We start from the raw sequence: 20,935 nt of genomic DNA, 5'->3' as shown, positions 1-20,935 counted from the left end.
TGTTTCAATACAGAATGTTTCCAAATACTTCCGATGATTATGCCTATTGTTGGAATCACTGGTCCACTTTGGTGCTTTTCCACTATACAGTACCAGCACAACTCGACTCGGCTTGGCTCCCTAATCAGTTTCGTATCAATTTCTATTACAAAATAGCTTCAACTTCCACTTCAACATGAGCAGAGTCATCATAGCATGACTGCATGGAACTGCTGTGACGACATTTTATATGCGATACACATATGCGCATTTTCGTTGTACTGAACCATTAAGATCGGTTAATTAAAAAGATCCGTTCAGTACATCCTGCATGACCGGAGCATAGACTCCATCAGCTGTCGCTTAATACACCAGACCAGACAGATGTTTTCTGGGTTTTTAAAGGTCCCATATTATATCCTATTTCTCCAAGTTAAACATGTTCCCTACTGTCTTAGTGAACATGTCTGTGACACAAAAAAGTAAAACAAAACTTAAGGGACAAGAAATGAAATAAGCTGCAGAGGCTACTGGGAGCTAACAGCAGTTAGCATTTGGAAAAGTGATCATTTGCAGGCTCTAGCAGGCACATTGCCGTCATAACATGTATCCACTGGACAGATAAATCCTCTGAGGTTGGAAGTTTGTGTAGAACTCTGTGCTGCACTGTGGAGCCAAGAATAGAACTTTAAGTGGACTTCCGGTGTGCTGTTGCCCTCGCCAGGACTCTCGCGTGTTTTAAGGACAAAGCTGAGCTCTTCGAGACAACAATTCCAGGAATTTAGAGTCTTGTGACGTCCCGAGGAGCACGGAGGTCAACATTGCGTGTTTCATCTCCTGTACTTAGACTGAGGAGGTGACTGATGAGTAAGTCATCTTTTTTCACACTTTGGCGACTGGTAGGGCCTCCAGAGTCCCAAATATAAGGATTTAAATGATTAAAATGTTGATTTTGCATTACATGCGACCTTCAAGTCTTTTTAATTGATGTACAGTTCAGCATTGTTCAGTTTGATTCCCGTGTAAGACATCACGCTCATGACTGGTCAAGTGCTCGCTTGGAACCTCACCATAGCAGGTTACTAAAAAAGGACCAGGTACTATGTACTACCCCTAATGGAAAAGCAAATAAACGAGCCGTGCTGGAACTGTAGTGTAAAAGTATTTCTAGTTTCCTTTGATTTGATGTGTGTTTTTTCACCCGATACCCTTCCTAACACAACCTTTTCACTAATCAGTGCTTAGGATTCATTATGTATCCACAGTGGTTGTATATAATGGGAAAATTGGGGTTAACCGTAGTGCCCAGGGATACATCGGAGCCAGAGATCAAACCCCCTAGCTTTTCAATTTGTAAGGTAACTTGCTCTTCCTCTAAACCAACACCGTCCTACTGAGTCTTTTGAATTCATCAGAAAGATGGAATGCAAATTTACTGGAGTCATAACCATACACAGGTGTCTCAGATGCAGGCAGGACTTTTTGATTTACTTTTGAAGGGTATCCAAGGCGTACCATGTGCAACCACATGCATGTGGAAGGTGCTCATCTGGGTCCCATAGTCTGTACATACTACGCATAACAGCATCTGGCAAAACCCAGCAAAAACTAAGAAAGATAATACAGTTTCACTGTTAAGGCCATCTTCTTTATCTAAGCTGCATTATTTCCAAGCCGAGTCTTGTTTTTCCAATTGGTGTTCCTATCTTTGTTTAGCAGTTCCTGTAAGAAAGATTTCCTTCCTAGCCATTTCCTGATTGTTCAGGATCTTCATTCATGAGCATTTGCTGGAACTTGATTCTTATCTGACATACTGTATACCTGACATTCTTGGGTTCAGTCTGTAACTGTAAGTATGCATGCAGGAAAGTCAGTGTGCTGTGTTTAATTAAATGGATTCTACAACATACCGCACGTGAAACTAATATTGAAATGTGTATGGCAGCTCAGCTGATTTATTTCAGCTAACATCTACTCAGGATTTAGTTTTTTTCAAAAGCAAGAGATGCAAGTAAAGCCTGTCCCTTTTCTTTCTCTGCCTGATTTCAATTTCATATAATTACATTAAAACTCCAAAACTAATTCTGAGCATGTGAAGTGATTTGGAAGAGATCCTGGCATAGCCCTTCTGTCATAAACTGTCTGCCTGTGTGTGCACAGTATTCATCAGTGTGCTATAATGACGGGTTTTCCTCATTTTGTGTTTAAATGGCTATGGTTTTCTAATTTAGTGCAATGAAGCACAGAGGAATGGTGACTTATTTGGGTGGGGTGGAAAATGGGTTGCTCCTACTCTCTCTCTCACACACACACTGGTTTCCATGACTTTAGAGGACATAGCATTGACTCCTGCAGACTTACTCTAACCTGAATCATAATAACGACTGGCCAAAGCCTAACCTTAATCTAACCCTGACCTTAGCCTAACTTTAAAGCATGTTGTCACCATAAAATGTAATAACCCACGTTACAGGGACTTGATTTGTGTCCCCATACAGAAGACAAGTCCCCATAATGTGACTGTGTAAACAGATTTAGGTCCTCACAACATAAGGAATACTAAATGCACACACACAGATGCTTTTCCTCTGAAGGCACTGCAGAGAGAAAGAGAGAGAGACCCGCCCTGAAGTTACCCATGTCAACTAAATGCCAAATGCCAACCTCATTCTCACACTAACCCTAAAACCGGATCTTAAAGGTCCAGTGTGTGACACTTAGGATGGTTAAATGACAGAAATTGAAGATAATATCCATAAATATATGCTTGTATAAGCATAATATCTGTGTTTCTACAGCAGCCTAAATGGACAAAGTGGAGTGGAGGAGTCCTCCATTTGTTTCTATATCCAAGTCTCACCATTAACCATCAAGAAACCCATTGAAGTCAATAACAGGTTGAGAAGAATGACAGAAATACATGCACACACTTCACATCATCCATCAATCCCTTTCTTTGCTGGCTCGTTATGACATACAGTTCACATTCAAATGTCAACTCACCTGCCGATTTCCCTTCTGTTCATTATATACCATCGCTATAAGATACCATTTCCCTCCTATTGTCCACCTGCGAAGAGCTGCTTCAGCAGCCATCTGCTGTTCCTTTCACCTCGCTCTCACCCCAACCACCTCAACCACCTCTCATCTCCCAGATCCTCATTACACCACTTGACAAATTGAAAGTGTAAAACAAATCCCCGTAAATCGACTAACTGTTGATGTGCATTTGTATATATTTGGATACTTAGAAGGAGAACATAAACAAACTGGTAAAACTGGGTCTGTTTAAAAAACAACAACAACAAAAAAATGATAAAATGTCAGTAAACTTCCTTTACAGCACTACTGGGGTAACAAGCATTTGCAAAAGAAATATATCCACTCCTCTTCATTTTCTGAGATACAGAAAGGCTTAGGGCTCTTCCTAGTGGTAATAATATCAATTACACTGAACTGGCTCCTGTTACTCAGCTTGATGGGTTGTGATTAAATTTTATCCCCCAGAGTCTGCATGCTAATGACTTTGCCTACTGTTTGACTTTCTTCAACTATCCAAAACACATGGAAATGTAATTATCTACATTTTCATCAGGTTACTTGCAAAACAACTCTAATTTGCATGCATGTTTCCCCCCTCACAGTGCATGTTGTACTTAACCATTTCAACTTCCATTTCTTCCAACCTCATTGTTTGAACTGAAACACAGCAGCAAACATGACAGGAAATTCATGCACATTAAACAACAACAACAACAACACAACAAGCAACAACCTACCTATTCAGAGCATAACCTCACAGAAACTGGGTAATGATGAGTGTATCTTCACCCCCAGCAGCAGCAGCAGCAGCAGTAATGTGGTTGTAGCCACTGTCACAGACTGTAGCTGAAGCTCCTCACCCTGCACACCGACAGCAGCAGTGTAATGTCAGCCTCTTCTAAACACAACAGATAACTTACTAACTAACTTACTAACTTACTATATTCTCCCAAACTCATATTAAAAAAAAGGTTAAAATATGTTGTATTATTTTTAAATGGACTGTATTAAACACAGTCTTTCAGGTGAGACTATTCGAGAAGGAACTGTGTCTATAAATCCGCTAGAGGGCGACATTTCTAAAGTTACAACATGCTGCAAAACATGCAAACACAAACAGAGGTGACAATAAACGATCAAATATGTGGACCAAGACAAACAATCAGAAGATAAAATGAATATCGATTACATATGTTTAATGTGCAATAGATAAAGGCCAACATGTGTAGTAAATGAGCCATCATTATGAGTTATTATCTTATATTTATGACTTCTCATAATAATGAGATACTTTCAGATAATTATGACTCATTTCATAATAACGAGATGCTCTCTCATAATTATGACTTACTATCTCATAATTATGACCTACTTTGTCATAATAATAAGATATTTTCTCATAATTACAACTTACTATATCATAATAATGAGAAATGTGCTCATAATTATTACTAACCATCTTACACATTAGTAACATCTCATACTTACCTCATCATAACGAGATACTCTCTCATAATTATGACGTACTATCTCATAATAATGAGATATTGTCTCATAATTATGACTCATTATCTCAATGGAGGAGATACTTTGCCATAATTAGTACAACTATGACTGAAATCATATTAGTGAGATATTTTCTCACAATGACTTACCATCTCATATTTATGACTCATTATGTCATAATAGTGAGATACATTCTCACAATTATGACTTACCATCTCATAATAATGAGACACTTCCTCATAATTATGACTTACTATCTCAATAAGAAGATACTTTGTCATAATTATTACTTACGACCTTATAATTTCTACGATGACTCAAATCATAATAGTGAGATACTTTCTCATAATTATGAGTTAGTAATAAATATTTGGATTTTTTTTTTCCATAGAGGTGAGAGTAATGGATTACTTTGGAGTAACGCAGCCGCAGCAGAAGCAGAATAGTGGATACTTGTGTTGCAGGCATCAGCAGCAGACAGAGAAACGCAGCAGCTGCTGCTGCAGTAGTGTGAGGACGCCGCTGGGTGAGTCCCTCTCTCCACTGCCTCCGTCTCCACAGCTCCCTTTACCCAAAGAAAAGAAGAGGCGAGCTGCTAGGTCCGGGCAGCAGCAAGAGGAGGAGGAGAGGGAGGGCCGCCGCCGCCGCCATTATCGGAAAAGCTGGCAGAAATATCACTTTCACGCACGCAATCTGCTCCCAAAATCCAGCAGCACATGAAGGATCCGTGTCGCAGCAGAGGCACATTTGACACAAAGCGACACGAAGATCGCAACAAACTCTGCTCGCCGTGGTGTTTGTGTGCGCGGCCGGCCCAGCTTTATGTAGGCACAACAATGGACAGAATCGTTATTGAGGAGGAGAAAAAAAGCAACGTGGTGAACCGAGAGGAAGAGGACTGAGGGATTTTTTTTTTGTTTTTTTACACGCCCGGATTTCTTGTCAAACAAAACCCCCTCCTGCAACAAAGACATCGGATTGTTTCATGATTTGGCACATTTAATTCCTCTTTACCCCCCTCCTCCGTGTTACATTGCAACCTTGTGACAGTAATGCTAAATAGGAAGAGTCTGGCCGTGGCTATTTGATATTGAAATAACATTACCTCATCGCAGTAGTCGCAGTATTATCGGTATCATCTGCGATCATCGGGTCGAACCAGACTATAGTGAATTCTGCGGCTTTTATGTCTGAAGCACGGGCTGCGGCAGCGCTGGCCTGACAGATGCAGCAGGAGAAGGTGAGAAATGCCACGGTATGTATGTGTGTGTATATATATATATATATATATATATATATATATGTGTGTATATTTATATATGTACGAACCCTTCATGCTCTCCCTTCCCCTCTTTATGGGCGTTTTCCCGGTGTAGCTGTGTCTGCGCCTACACCCACAGACACCTGGGTAAATAAATTCCCTTTTTAACACGCCGGGAGAAGGTCTGGTCCTGCCCCTGATTTCAGCTCTAATTTCATTCTGTAGACAAACAGCAGCAGCAGGCCTGGCGTGGTCAGCCTCACTCTGTGCACCACTGTGTGCTCACTTTTAATCCTTTTTTTGGGCCACAATTTAACATTTCATGTTTACGCCTGAGCACGCAGGTTATTCAAATAAAATGCATTGAAAATGTGTGGTGATGGTTAGAGATGGGAAAGTTTATGCCGATAAAAAATAATGGCCAGCTTTCATGGCCAGCATCGATGCACAATTATTTCAGCTTTTTGTATATTCAATTCAGTTCATCTTTATTTATCAGGGACAATGCAGTGTGACATAATGGACATAAAGTCCATCTGATGTACTACACAAAGTATACAAATGTGTGCATTTTGACTATTGAGATATTACAAGTGGGTACAATTTTGTTCTGTTTTCAGACAGTTCTTGATCTGGCCAAGTCTTGGCTCTCGATGAAAATGTGCTCATATGAGGAAGTTCAGAGTTACAGATATTCTAGGTCTATTTTAGGATAATAAGTTCATATTTTGTGTTGGTTTCACGATCGCGTCAATCAGCTGATTATTGAGGAATTCTGTTTTTTTCTGATATGACTAAAAGAGCTACAGTGGCATAGCATTAGGAATTGGTATTTTTAAGGCTCAACACAACATCTTACTTTAGAGAGGGTTCCTACAGACAAACCGACGTGTCCATAACTTTGTAAGTGTAAAGACAGATTCTATAGAAGACTGTTTATGAAGCCAGTACTTTACCGGGAGTTGTCTTCCCTTAACAGTCAATTGCAGAATGCTGTTGTATGCAGCTCCCTTTCACATGTCCACTTAAATAAAGGTGGAACCTTGCACTGGTGTCCACTATAAGGATGTCTCAAGCCTTCAGTGTTTTTCAAAATACTCATTTGTCTCGACATAATGCTATGCCCCACGCACTGCCGTTGTAGCTATTTTAGTCAAAATCGCACAACACAAAATTTCTCAACAATCATCAGATTTGAGGTGATTGTGATACCAACACAAAATATGAACTTGTTATTAGGGATGCACGATCCGCTTTTTTTCCACTTCCGATCCCTGAATGTGAGTGTGGACGGCCTCTTAATCACTGATTTAATTATTTGGCATTTTTGGCCGGTAAAATTCTTTTTTTTGCCAGCCAAATTCACGTGACAATCGCCAAAAGCCGGCATATCTCAGCTAATGTAAACCCTGGCTTGGAAGAGCGATTTTTGTTTTAAAGGAGACATGCTATGCAAAATCAACATTTAAATAATTTTTTATATCATATATATATAGTTAGTAGTATCTAGAAGAACAGTAGTCTGCCAAGTGTTCTATTCTTGGCTGCACAGTGCAGCACAGAGTTCTACACACACTTCCAGCCTCAGAGGATTGACATGTCCAGTGGATACAATTTACATATGACGGCAATGTGCAGGGTAAAGTCTGCAAATTATCACTTTTCCAAATGCTAACTGCTGTTAGTTGCTGGAGCCTTAAGGCCACATTAAACTTATCCGACTGCATAATGCGTTATCCGACTGCGTAACCACGGAGACCCCTCGAGCCTTCATACTTCTGCACTGCAATTTCCCACCCGATCAGTAGGGGTCGCTGCGCAAGGTTGTTGTGAGCAATGGCGTCCGAGAGAGAAAGCAAGAGGAAGACTGTTGTTGTTGCACTTTTCTGTGTCACGGAAGGCAGTTTTAAGATAATTTGAGGCGAGAAATTGGTAATTTAGTCTAAACATGTGCTGTGTGTATTAAGATATGACGTATTTATAGTTTGGCAGCGACGTTGACGGTGGTGATCAGCTCCGCCTCTGGACGCTCGGTGCGCACTGTGAGCCGGCACAGAGCAGCGTTATCTCGGCCTGTCCTGAGGACCAATCGCAGCTCTTGCCGTCTCCGTTGTCCCTTGACGGAGTGACGGAGTGACGGACACTTAAAAAAATATTTCGTGCAGTAAATTGGGCTTCAGTGACGCTGATTGGACTGCTGTGGTGCTTTATCCTTGAGGTATTTTGACCAAAGCATGTCAGACATGTTCATTAGGACACCAGGAAACGAGGTTAACTTGTAGACATAGGGTATAACTATACTTTAGGGTAACTCCAGACATTCAAAATGAACTCCTGGAAAGAAATCGCCACTCTTTTAGTAAAATGTGAGTATGCATGCATGGAATGCTAGACTGATGCGAAGCGGAATATATGACCCGTTCCGAAAGGTCTGCTCAGACTAGGACTGTAACTTTTTCCTAAAATCAATCTCTAAGGAATATTATGTGTCACGATAAATCCCCTTGACCCAAATACACACTTAAACATGACAACATTATTTATTAAATTCCTACTTTTTGTCATGTGAGGCTGAGCACTCTGCTCATCTCTGCCACCTCAACAGCAGTTTGCTTGTTACTTTGCCATCTGCGGTACAGAACCAGAAATACGTTGGCACGCCAATTTTTTGTTGTTTGTTCTTGTGAGTCTTCTGCCAGTAGGACAGTTTAGATTTTCTGATGAGCCAAGAGGGCATTCAAAGTGGACCAAAGGCAGTATTCAATGTGGTAGATGTTTCAGATGGTGTGATGTGCTTCTAGGCTGTGTTTTTAGGGTTTTAGCGTTTTTAGAGTTGCTTGTAACAGGAGTGAGTGAATTTCATGTCCACCACCAAGTATCGAACTCGTCAGTTATCTTTGTTTGGGGTGATTGTAATAGCAGATTTTTGTATCTTCCCCTGCCGAAAAGAAACTTTACGTGGCTGTACTGCCTGGCTGCTTCTGACCATGGGCTGTTTGTGATGTGTGATGACTTTGTGTGACAAATGTCATATTTTCTATAGGAATATCTGAGGTGAGTCGGTGTATCAATGCTGCATTATTACTATTATACTGGAAGCATCGATCAGTGCTATAGTATTTGCATTATGTCAACAGGATGAGTAACTGCAGTGTTCATTCATTCATTGTGCTAAGCAGAAAAATGGAGACATGTGGAAACATCACCCTTCTCACTGATCATCATTGTCTCCTTCAATTAATGCAATCATTTGGATTTATGCTGAAATAACTGAAGTTCAACAGGCCAAACTTTTGATTATCAACGTGAGCAGGTTTTCAAGCGAAACATACCATTGCTCATATGTGAATATTTGCCAGCCTAGATTCTTGTGATATTAAATTTAATACCCTTGGGGTTTTGCCCGATTCAGGAGCAATATGAAAATGTCAGATGGAATATGTAATGGGCAGTTTTGGCATTTTTATACTAAGTGGTCAGATAAAATGCTCAGCAGATAAATTGAGCTATGTGAATACAAGCTGCAGCCAAGGAGTGGACAATAAATCTGCCTGACAAGTTAATGAAAGTTGCAAAAACCCACTTCCTCATTTGAGTTTACTGTATTTTGGCAATTATTCTTAGAGCTAAAATCTATGACCCCTGTCAGGAGAACTCATGACTGTTTCACTGTGTTCATTATAGTTTTGGTGGTTGAATATGATGGGGAAAAAACAAACTGATCACAGCTCGGTGTGTTTGGAGATGATAATGCAGTGAATTTACATTCAATTACTTTTGACAAACAATCAGACACAATACATGCTTAAGACCATGGATAGTTGGAGCCTAATAAATACATATACTGTCAATTACACCACCTCTCTACCACATAAAGCAGTATTCTCAATTAATGATGTGCTTTGACTTTTAACATCGTCACCTAATATACCTTAAGGTAAAGGTTTTGTCTTCCTTTTTTCTTAAATTCAAATGTTGGTTTTGTCTGATTTCTTGTTTTTTTTCCCTTTCTTTTTTTGACAGGATGAGATTCACGTAAGGGATGAATAAAGAGCCCTCTGCACATATCACTGCACTGCTATTTATTAAAATCAACAGAAGAAATTGAAATCTGATTGCCCCTGTGGATCAGCAGCTTTATGGACAAACATCAAAGTGAACCCCTTTATACAGTGCCTGTTTATGGCAGGATGAACGTCGGCAGACTATGATGGCGAAAAAGCAAGATGCCCGATCGCCCATTTACAACCTCATTGTGGTGGGTTTGTCTGGAACAGAGAAAGAGAAAGGGCAATGTGGGGTTGGGAAGTCCTGTTTGTGTAATAGGTTTGTGAGACCGAGTGCTGATGACTTCTACTTGGACCACACATCAGTGTTGAGCACCAGTGACTTTGGGGGTCGAGTGGTTAACAATGATCACTTTCTGTTTTGGGGGGAGGTGTCGCGCCTTCTGGAAGAGGGGCCTGAGTGCAGGATGCATGTCGTGGAGCAAACTGAGTTCATTGATGACCAGACATTTCAGCCACATCGTAGCACTGCAATGCAGCCCTATATCAAACGGGCAGCTGCAACAAAGCTGGCCTCAGCAGAGAAGCTCATGTACTTCTGTACAGATCAGCTGGGTCTGGAGCAAGACTTTGAGCAAAAACAAATGCCTGAGGGAAAACTGCAGGTGGACGGCTTCCTGCTTTGTGTTGATGTCAGCCGGGGCATGAACCGCAACTTTGATGACCAGCTGAAGTTTGTCACAAACCTGTATGGGCAGCTCAGCAAGACCAAGAAGCCCATTGTGATTGTCCTCACCAAGTGTGATGAAGGAGTTGAACGCTACATCAAAGATGCTCATACCTTTGCTATCACAAAAAAGAGTCTACCTGTAGTTGAGACATCTGCGCGCTCAAATATAAATGTTGACCTTGCCTTCCTCACTTTGGTTCAGCTTATTGATAAGGGTAGGGGCAAGCCCAAGATCATTCCTTATTTTGAAGCCCTGAAACAACAGAGTCAGCAGATAGCTTCAGCCAAGGATCGCTATGAATGGTTAATCAACCGTATAGTAAAGAATCATAATGAAACCTGGTTAAACACAAGTCGACGCATGAACGCCTCCCCAGAGTACAAAGAATATGTCTTTTTGGAGGGAACAGCCAAGTGCAAGAAGCTTTTTCAGCAGCATGTCTACCGCCTGAAGCAGGAACATATTGAGAGGCGTCGTAAAATATACTTAAGCACTCTTCCCTTAGCACTTAGTTCTTTGGTGCCTGACCTGGATGAGATAGATCAGCTGAGCTGGTCTGGGGTACAGAAGGTTCTAGAGTCCAAGCAGCACTTTGCCCACTGGTTTGTTGTTTTGGAGGACTCACCCTGGGAGGATACAACACACATTGATAACATGGAAGATGAGCGAATTCCGTCAGATCTCCTGGAGACGGCTGAAGCAGAGGACATATTTAATGCCCATCTGGAACACCTGCGTAACGAGTGCAGGCGAGCAGAAATGAGGATGGAGTTTAAACAAAAGTTGGTGTCCTCTCCGTTTGTCACACCTGGTAAACCATGGGAAGAGGCCCGCAGCTTTATCATGAATGAAGAATTCTACCAGTGGCTTGAGGAGATGGAATACCTGGACCTATACAACCGCCATCAGAAGGAGATCATTGACCGTGCTAAAGAAGACTTTCAGGAGCTGTTACTGGAGTACTCGGAGCTCTTCTATGAACTTGAGGTGGATGCCAAGCCAAGCAAGGAGAAGATGGGGGCAATTCAGGAAGTTTTAGGGGAGGAGCAGAGGTTCAAGGCATTACAAAAGCTTCCAGCTGAAAGAGATGCTCTGGTACTAAAGCATATCCACTTTGTCTATCACCCTACTAAGGAGACCTGCCCGAGCAGTCCTCACTGTGTAGACTCAAAGATTGAACATCAATTAGCTTCACGTTTCCCTTCATGTTATCCCTTTTTTGATGTGAAAGCTCATTTTGGAGACACCAAGGCTGACAGGATTAACCTGGTCATACTAGGGAAGGACGGACTGGCCAGAGAATTTGCCAATGAGATTAGAGCTCTCTGCACGAATGATGACTGGTATGTGCTGGATGGGAAGATGTATGAATTGACACTGCGGCCTATTGAGGGAAATGTACGTCTTCCTGTAAACTCCTTTCACACACCCACTTTTACACCTCACGGATGTTTGTGTCTGTACAATTCAAAAGAGTCCCTTTCGTATGTGGTTGAAAGCCTGGAACGACTGAGGGAATCAACTTTAGGTCGACGGGATAGCCAGCTGGCACAGTTGCAAACATCACTGCTTCTAGTCACAAAAAGAGGTGTAGGCTCATACGTGGATATAGGTGGCGAAACTGCCTTAAACCTAATAACACAGGGACAACAGGTTTCAAGGAGGCTACAATGCAGCTTTTTAGACCCTGCATCACCTGGTGTTGGCTATGGTCATAATGTCAACGAGAGTCAAATCAACCAGGTGCTGAGGAGCCTCCTGGATATTAGGAGGAGTACATCCTTTAGTAGCAGTTCCCCTCCACTCCTCCCTGAACCTCAAGGTCTAAGAGACTCTCCTCATCAGCCGGCACCAGAGGCAGACCTTCGCATCGTCATGTGTTTAATGTGTGGTGACTCCTATGACATTGAGCAGCTTCTGGCCCCTTTTATAATGCATCAACACTGCAGGCCCATGTCCAACTGTGGCACATCTGTGTTGCTTGAGCAGACAGTTGCTGGGCACAAGCTGGCAATAGAGCTGTCTCTGTTGTCATACCATGCATCCTTCACTTTGCGAAAGAGCAGGTTAGTACACGGCTACATTGCAGTGTACTCCGTCTCCCGAAAAGCCTCCCTGGAGACTCTGTGTGCATTCTTATGTGAAGTTCAAGACATCATACCAGTTCAGCTGTTGGCAGTGGGAGACAGCCAGGCAGAACTCACCGACAGCGACTACGCGTGTGAACAGCTGATTCAGGGGGAGGAGCTAGCCCATGAAATTGAAGGACGTTTTAATACTGTGGTTTGTGGATCCGGGGGTGTGGTTGGAGGCCTGCACAGGATAGAAATGTTCCATTCTTTTCTGATGGAGGTGGTGGAGAAGCGCAACATCGTAGAGGCCACACACATGTATGATAATGTTGCTGAAGCATGCATCAATGAAAACGTGTACTCTCCACGCTGCAGTTCTCCCAGTACTGTCACTATGTTCCTGGATTCAGAGGATGATGTGGAGCCATCACCTCCATATTATGATGGTACACTCACTTCTCACAGTGGGGGCTTCAACCTGCCTGATTTAGATTCCAGTGACATCTCTGTCATCTCTGATATCCGAGACTTTGAGAACAAACTCAACAACAAAGTACCCCCTCATGTGAGAGTTAAACCGGGCGTCACTTTTGACTTCAGGAAGGTCAGCCGTAACCCGTATATTGATACACTGGGACATCGTCGCTCCCTGCCTTCTGCTGTTACCTGGGTTCCAGGTGGAGATGTGGGATATGATCCCTCAGACTATGCCGAACCTATGGATGCTGTTTCAAAACCACGCCCTAGCAACGAAGAGATCATCTACTCAGTGCCACATGATAGCACACAAGGCAAAATCATCACCATCCGCAACTCCAACAGGATGCACTCGAATGGAAATGGCTCAGACAGTGAAGCAGACAGCAGCTCGCTTGAGCGCAGGAGGAAGTTCTCTGCTGTGGGGGTGAAGCCTCGTCTCTACCGTGACCGCTCCAAGCGGCTTGGAAAGTTCAGCAGCTTCCGCACAAGCTTCATCAGCAGTGATGATGAGATGGGAGCTCTGCCCAAGACTAAGGAAGACGACTACGGCACCCTGAAAGGTGAAAGTCTCGTCAATGAGGAGAGCGAGGACCCAAAAAAGAGGAACATTCTGAAGAGCCTGCGACGTACAGCCAAGGTGAGATTAATGCTGAAATCATTATATTTCAATTAGGACGTTTAATATTCTTAACTGTTGTATTATTATTTTTTTCCACAGAAAACACGATCAAAGCCCCGTCCAGCTATTCCCAAACCCATAGAGAGCTGTTACTTTGGGGTCCCCCTTGCAAACGTGGTATCACCAGACAGACCTATCCCACTCTTCATCGAGAAGTGTGTTCGCTTCATTGAGACAACAGGTACTTTATTTTTTCACCATATGTTGGACTGATGAGAAGGTAGAACTATGACAAACACTAAATAAGTGTTAACGCTTTGTGCTTACTGCTCGTTTGAGTTGTGACTGATAAAACAGGAAGTACATGTGGTCGAGTGCATCATTGTTTCCAAACTTCTGCATTTTAGGGAAGGTGAAAGTCCTTGAGTAGTGAATATTCCCTTTTTAAACATTGCAAAATGAATGTAATTTTATGCTTAAATGTATGCTTTTGGATGAAGTTTCAGTTTTAGTTTAATGTTCCTCCAGAAGCTGCCAGCATCTGTATTTTCATGTCTATTTGCTGATGGGCTAATGAAGTGTTTGTGCTTTGGTTGTTTCCCGCTGTGCGCTCCCCACACGTCTCCCCCCCTTTTTTCCTCAGGCTTGAACACAGAGGGTTTGTACCGTGTAAGTGGCAACAAGTCAGAGATGGAAACCATGCAGAGGCAGTTTGAACAGGGTGAGTGGCTCATCAGACTTGTTTCAACCAGCTGTTTGACATGTAATTATGTGGCTGCCTAATCAAAACACTAACGGTTACTAAAGGAAAGTGACATGCGACTAATTGTTCAGTCCCGATGACAGCGCCTACTGACAGACTTATTTTCTCTGATCCCTTTTAACGCTCTAATCCTCCGTGTGTAGACCATGGAATAGACCTAGTGGAGAAAGACTATTCCATCAACACTGTGGCTGGAGGCCTCAAAAGCTTCTTCTCTGAGCTGCCTGATCCCCTGGTGCCCTGTCCTCTGCAGGTGGACCTATTGGATGCTTTTAGTAAGTAAACACTGCTGTGTTGGGAGGGTTGTTTCCACAAGATTGAGAGACTATTTCTTCAGGAAAGAAGGGGAGCTTTGCTCTATTTTAGGTGTTATATTCATTTTTGAATATTAAATGGTAACTTCTTTCTGTGTTTTCAGGAATAAACGATAGAGAACAGAGGCTATATACTATGAAGGATGTCCTGAGGAGGTTCCCCAGAGAGAATTATGATGTCTTCAAATATGTTGTGAGCCACTTACACAAGTAAGTTCCCCGTCTGCTGTTTAAGGATCCACTGTGTAAGAATTAGTGACTGAATGGTAAGACTGTAGAACGCGATGAATGGATGACTCCTCCACTCACCCACCCCTTTTCCAAGCGTGTCAGGGGATTGCACAAACCAGAAAAAGGATGTTGTTCTTGGTTTGTTTGGTAACTTCTGCTTCAAAATTGTATTAAAATATGACTAATTATATAAAACAAAGCTATTATGAAATAAAAACCACTGGAGGAAATTATCAGGGTAGTGTCAATCTTCAATTAAAAAGAAAAAAAAAACAGCCGATACTTGAGATTGGAATAACATCCCTACACAATACATACTATACCGGTATTACATTTCTGACAATAAACCCTAGTAAATAGTAGGGGTGGGAAAAATAATCGATTCTTCGATGCATCGTGATTCTCTCTAGAACGATTCTGAATCGATGCGGATAAGTTAATAATCGGAATAAAAAAAAAAAAAAGGGTTTCCCCCAATGTATTATAAGCCTAGCGGGCCGCCAGGCTTTGTGTTGCTTGTTTATTTATTTAAAATAGATTTTTTTTATACACCTCAGCTTTTTCTATACCGGGGAACAAGGGCGCACGTTCCCCCATGTAATCCGTGCAGCGCACGCTTGTCCAGGTGCCGATTGAAACCCAAGTCACACTATCAAGTGCGTCATTATTACGGTTACATCGTTCTTGTCAATAAAGATATTATATTTAGGGATGCAGCGATAATTCGGCGGTCGAAACACAGCGAGTTCACAGTGGAACAGCTGTTAAACGCTGGAAAGTCTCTGCGCAAAAGTGAAACTTGGCTGCGTGCGGCACAGATTATGAACTCCCCGTGACATTGACTTCACAGCAGAGAACATTCTCTCTCTTTGAGCAGTTAACTAAAGACATCAGCTCATCTGATGCATCGGTTATTCCCTTAATAACAGCGTTAAAGCGTCTTCTTTCACAAAGATTAAGACCACGGAGTGAAAACGATGAAAAGTGCTCTCTGCTCTTCAGAGTCTGTCACCAGCGTTTCACTCAGATCACCTGCACTTCATCACGACTGTACTCCATCCTCGTCATAATGATCATTATTCTTATGTGGGGATAAAACACGTAGAGAAATGATCCAGTCTGCTTTAGATCAAATCAAAATCAAATGAGCGCTTGGAGCCGCAGGAGCGACGAACGGCGCAGGAGAGGGAGAAGAGAACAGCGCAGGGGCGTGCGCAGAAATAAAAGGGCTGTCTGCACCAGATGAGCCAGATGAGGGGGCACTACCACATTTATATTTATGTTGCTTTATCTTACTTTTAAATGAGTAGCAAAGTATTAAAGTAAAAAATTGTTGCATCGAGATGCATCGATAATAGGTTTAGAATCGAATCGTTGACCTCTGATTCGTAATCAAATCGAATCGTGAGGTGCCAAGAGATTCCCACCTCTAGTAAATAGTAAAGCAATGTTGCACACTGGACACTTAAATCAAGTTCATGGATGTGGTAGTGTACTGCGGTAAACCCCATCTGTGTTCCTGCACTGTATGATGAGAATGAATAAACTGGTGTCTAATTTGTTTCTCAGGGTGAGCCAGCTGCATCGGTTAAACTTGATGACCAGTGAAAATTTGTCCATCTGCTTCTGGCCCACTCTCATGAGGCCAGACTTCACCACAATGGATGCCCTGACTGCCACTCGCACCTACCAGACAATCATCGAGACCTTCATCCACCAGTGTGCATTCTTCTTTTACAACCAGCCCCTCATCGACTCGCCCACCGGCCTAGCAGGCCTCCCGGCCTCACCCACCACCACCCTCAGTGGGAGCTCTGCCTACTCCTGTTACCGCTCCTCTCCACCCCACACCACTGCACACTTCAGCCCGCTGCAGCAGTCACCCCCCACCACCCCCCAGTCCCCCCTGCAGTCGCTGCTCCCTCCCCTCCACCAACACCCCCACTCCCACCATTCACCTGCCGAACAAGAGACACTGTGAGAGACGATATGAAACCACGTGTGCCCATGACGATGCTGGACCTTATCACCAACACGCGCTAAAAAATAAATAATAAAAAAAAAACCCATTAATGATTGTGCACTTGCACACTACATTTCTGATCATGGACAAACTAGGTTATGGAGGAGCAGAGAAAGGAAGTGTCTGAAGAACTTCTCCAACCTGCCATCTGTATCCATACTCATGTGCTTCAGAGCTGCAGTGGCTACATGTAGTAGTGACCCCACCCCGCATCCCGCCTGGAAATCAACATTTGGGCATGAGTGGAGGAGCCTTTCTTCTGTCAACAGCCAACACTTACCCTACTCTACCAAGAAACTAAAAAAAATTTCTATGCCAAGCTGGAAGGATGATTTGTGACCACCATGTTTTTATCTGTGTATAACTGTTTTAGTTTTTTCCTGTTCTTTTCTCATGAAAGTACTGCCACTGGATTAATGGACTGTTCCTCAGTGTGCTCCACACAGCACACAGAGGTCCTCTGTCTGCCTTCGGGGTTTCTCTCATTGACTCTACGGGGGTTAGGGAAGGGAAGGGGTAGGTACACATCCAGGGATGCACTTTAACGATCACTGTTGTTTTTCCCTCAGGAGGGTTTCTTTTACTTTTTGTTGGGTTGACATACTGTTATCATGCATTTATTTGAAGTTCACAGCTCAAAACAGCCATACCCATTGCCTCTTCAGAGCTCTGGCAGATCAAACTTTGTTTACATCGAACTTGTTTTTGTATCCACAAACGTATCTGAAGCACTTTTTAATAGTGTAGTGTTACATTTGAAGAAATGCCACCTCGATTATAATTGTCGATGATGTTTGTTACGTGGTTGAATGTGGCGTCAGCGCGGGCTTGTGAAACAAGATCCTTTTGTAAAAACTTGTGTTGTTTAAGTTGATCCAGAGGTCTCAGAGATTGGTGGGAAATCTGAATCTGCTTATATTCCTCCTTCATCCAGCCATGTGAATCTTTTTTTTTTTCCAAGAGTTTGTCCTCTCTCTAGCTGTTAGTAGATTAGAGTGGATGTTTAGGGAAGTTTGAATTTAATTTGACCATCATCATATCAGCGATCAGTCAAGTGAAGGAGAAATTTTGCAATTTTGAATGTGTAACCTAGTCATGCCATAAAACTCCTACATCGCCATCTGGTGTCCATGGAAACCAAATGCTTGAAACATGATAGGTTGCTGGATGTGTTACCATGGCTGTCTATCAAACCAAGCTCTTTGTATTCATCTAATATTAAGGACCTTTAACTTGAAAGGTTTAGTATTCTCAACGCACTGTTACTGCTAGTCCTGCTTTACAATACAATGACCAGTAGAAGTTAAATTTTCAGGTAGCACCTCTGGCCGTTTACCTGCTCTCTTTTTTTTGTTTGTTTTGCTGACATACTGTCTTCTATTGTCACAGAAACAAGCAGCACATGTTCAGTGGCAGTGCTGTTAATGAAGATCTGATCATTTTAAATCATCAGACTTACAGGATGAAGCACTGTCCTTACAATGGGACTGAAGAGTAGAACAGCAGACACTGAAGTTCAGGATGTGTGTTGCTCTGTTGTGGTTCTTGGCTGAATTTGTGACCAGACTAGATGGATCATCGGTTGTGTTAATATTTGAGGTCATCACTTCTGGTACTTTTGGAATCAAATTGCTGTTGGATGTCAGTCATTCTGTACGTTTGGCTGACTTAACCGAGGGCTCCTCTCTTATTGCTCAGAGCTGTAAACATTAAGACCGGCACAGAGCCGACAAAGCAGCTGTCCCACTATAACACAACTCCTTAAATGATTCACCAGACTTCTGATACAAACTGGGCAAATCTGCCATTCAACACGCAAAAAGTGAGTGCATACTACTCTATTATGGTTGTTTATTTGTATGTTGGGGAACAACACCCTTTAGTCAATGGTAGAAAACATTTCTAGTGTGTATTTCAATGATTGAAAGTCCATTTTTACAATTTTTGTGAATGGTTCAAGGCCACTTAAGTTTAGTGCATGATTTAAAAAGACACCAAGGAGATGGATGAAAACCTCTTCCTGTTTTAAAACATGAAATCAGTACAAGAATGAAACAAATACTGAAGTGAAATAGCTGAAACATGAACGTTTATGTACTGTACACCAAGAGCAAACCATGGAATTTGTCTGACTGCAAATAGTGTTTGAAGATGAAGGCCTTATGTGAACTGTATAATAGTTAATAAATTAAATCTTGTAAAATTGTCCACAGCTCTATTGTAGTGAATGTGTGTCTTTCATTGATTCTCTTTGAGAGGAACCTGAAGCCATTTTTTTTTTTTTGTGCAGCAATAGCATGATAAGTTGGGAAACAATCTCAGCAAAGTATGAATGTACACTCACTGGCCACTTAATTGAGGACACAGGTCACCTAATAAATAGGTGTTGAGGGACGCTCATCTGCATATCTTGGTTGTTACAAGTGTTTATTTGAGCTACGGTTGCCTTTCTGTCATTTTATCCAAGTCTGGTCATCAACAATTCTCATTCACCATGAGAACCAACATTAAGAACCCTAGAGATGGTTGTGCCAGTTCAAAGTTAGGTCCTGTATGCCCACTGTACAAGTAATGGTACGTAAATGTGACTAATATTTCAACATATGTTCACTGTAAAAGACTAATCTATATCTATAAGTATCAATGACGCATCTCATAATACTCAAGCTGTAGAAATAACAAAGGAGGGATCTGCAGTAGTGAGTGGAAGCTTTAGTATGTACGCAGGTGACTCTGAAAATCATCAATTATTCACAACTAATCCGTCATGACTGGCTGCGCTCTTTTGCTAGAATAATTTCCTTACAGTATCTGTTAACCTTTGCAGAGAACATGGGACATTATAATGTTATGGCTCCATCTTGTGGCTGTATAGATGTTGAGCTTTGTTTTTGCTGTGTTGTACCTCTGGAGCTGAACATCCATCTTATGTCAGAGGCCTGGCAGAGGTTTCTGTTTTAATCTTGTTTTAAGACTTAATTTGTATTAGTCAGGGCCCGAGCACTCACACAGTGGTGTGAGAATCACATTTTGAGGCACTTAACAGTGAAAACAATCAGAATTGTTTTTTTATAAAATAGGGGGAATACTTAGGGAATACTTACAAGTGGTGTAAAATGACTCAGCAGCACACCCAAAGGTGAAACACGGTACAACAAGTAGAAACAGAGGAGCCGTGCGGCAGAATTGTGCATTCTCATAAAGTATCTAGGTTGATCACAGAAATAGAATTCTAGAATCACTAGAATAATCGCTAGTCGCTTTTTGGAAACATACAGTACATAGCTACATTTTATTTCCTCCGTTTTCTTGTGAAAACGAGATAATTTCCCTCAGTTTTGCCATGATAACGAGTTGAATTATTTCAAGATCTCGAGAAAGTTGCACTGAAAAGAACTGCTTTACATGTCACTTGTTTGTGTGTCACACAAAGTCACGGCAGTTTCTTGCAGCCGTACAGTGATGACTCCTATCACGTTTCATTTAATTAATTATCTCTCAAATTAAAGGTGCCACATGTAAGAATGTGGCCAATAATTCTACATACTGAGATCTTTTGGGTTTTGTTTTCTCCGCCATTGTAGCTCAGACGTAACTGGCAACCCGTGGTTGCTCGGCAGCTGAGACTATTGACTGCAATGATTGGTAGACAGCGGTAGGTGGCGCCACATGCCAAAACATGATTTCAAAACATAAACATGATCTGCAGTCTGCAAAATATTTTTTTAATGCAAATATTTTGGCTGTAATTGGTGAGTTCAGTTTGTTATATGAACATTATTCCTGAGTCTCTGTGACATATTAGGAGGATTTTATGGCCAGTTGCTTTAGATTTATTACATAATGCACCTTTAATTATCTCATTATCACGATAACAAGGAGAAAAATTATCTCATTATCACGGTAA

At 41.9% G+C, this 20,935-nt stretch overlaps 1 protein-coding gene across 1 annotated transcript; it reads left to right on the top strand.

Annotated features, from left to right (window-relative positions):
- Positions 1 to 9,844: 9,844 nt before the first annotated feature.
- arhgap35b (Rho GTPase activating protein 35b) lies at positions 9,845 to 17,495 on the top strand. The gene is made up of 6 exons (XM_083890253.1): positions 9,845 to 13,715; positions 13,797 to 13,938; positions 14,341 to 14,418; positions 14,604 to 14,735; positions 14,879 to 14,984; positions 16,575 to 17,495. The coding sequence occupies exons 1-6, from the start codon at positions 9,996 to 9,998 to the stop codon at positions 16,984 to 16,986; spliced, it is 4,590 nt and encodes a 1,529-aa protein (XP_083746379.1). The 5' UTR covers positions 9,845 to 9,995; the 3' UTR covers positions 16,987 to 17,495.
- Positions 17,496 to 20,935: the final 3,440 nt, after the last annotated feature.

The sequence above is a fragment of the Microchirus variegatus genome (assembly GCF_963457635.1).
Source record: "Microchirus variegatus genome assembly, chromosome: 5".
Lineage (NCBI taxonomy): Eukaryota > Metazoa > Chordata > Actinopteri > Pleuronectiformes > Soleidae > Microchirus > Microchirus variegatus.
This window is presented reverse-complemented; position numbering and strand designations above follow the sequence as displayed.

What these genes read in the sequence shown, in the direction of transcription:
- arhgap35b (XM_083890253.1), top strand. Translation starts at nt 9,996, where the DNA reads ATGATGGCGAAAAAGCAAGATGCCCGATCGCCCATTTACAACCTCATT. An exon ending in TCGCTTCATTGAGACAACAG is followed by an intron (nt 13,939 to 14,340) that starts GTACTTTATTTT and finishes TTTTTTCCTCAG; the next exon opens with GCTTGAACACAGAGGGTTTG. An exon ending in GGACCTATTGGATGCTTTTA is followed by an intron (nt 14,736 to 14,878) that starts GTAAGTAAACAC and finishes CTGTGTTTTCAG; the next exon opens with GAATAAACGATAGAGAACAG.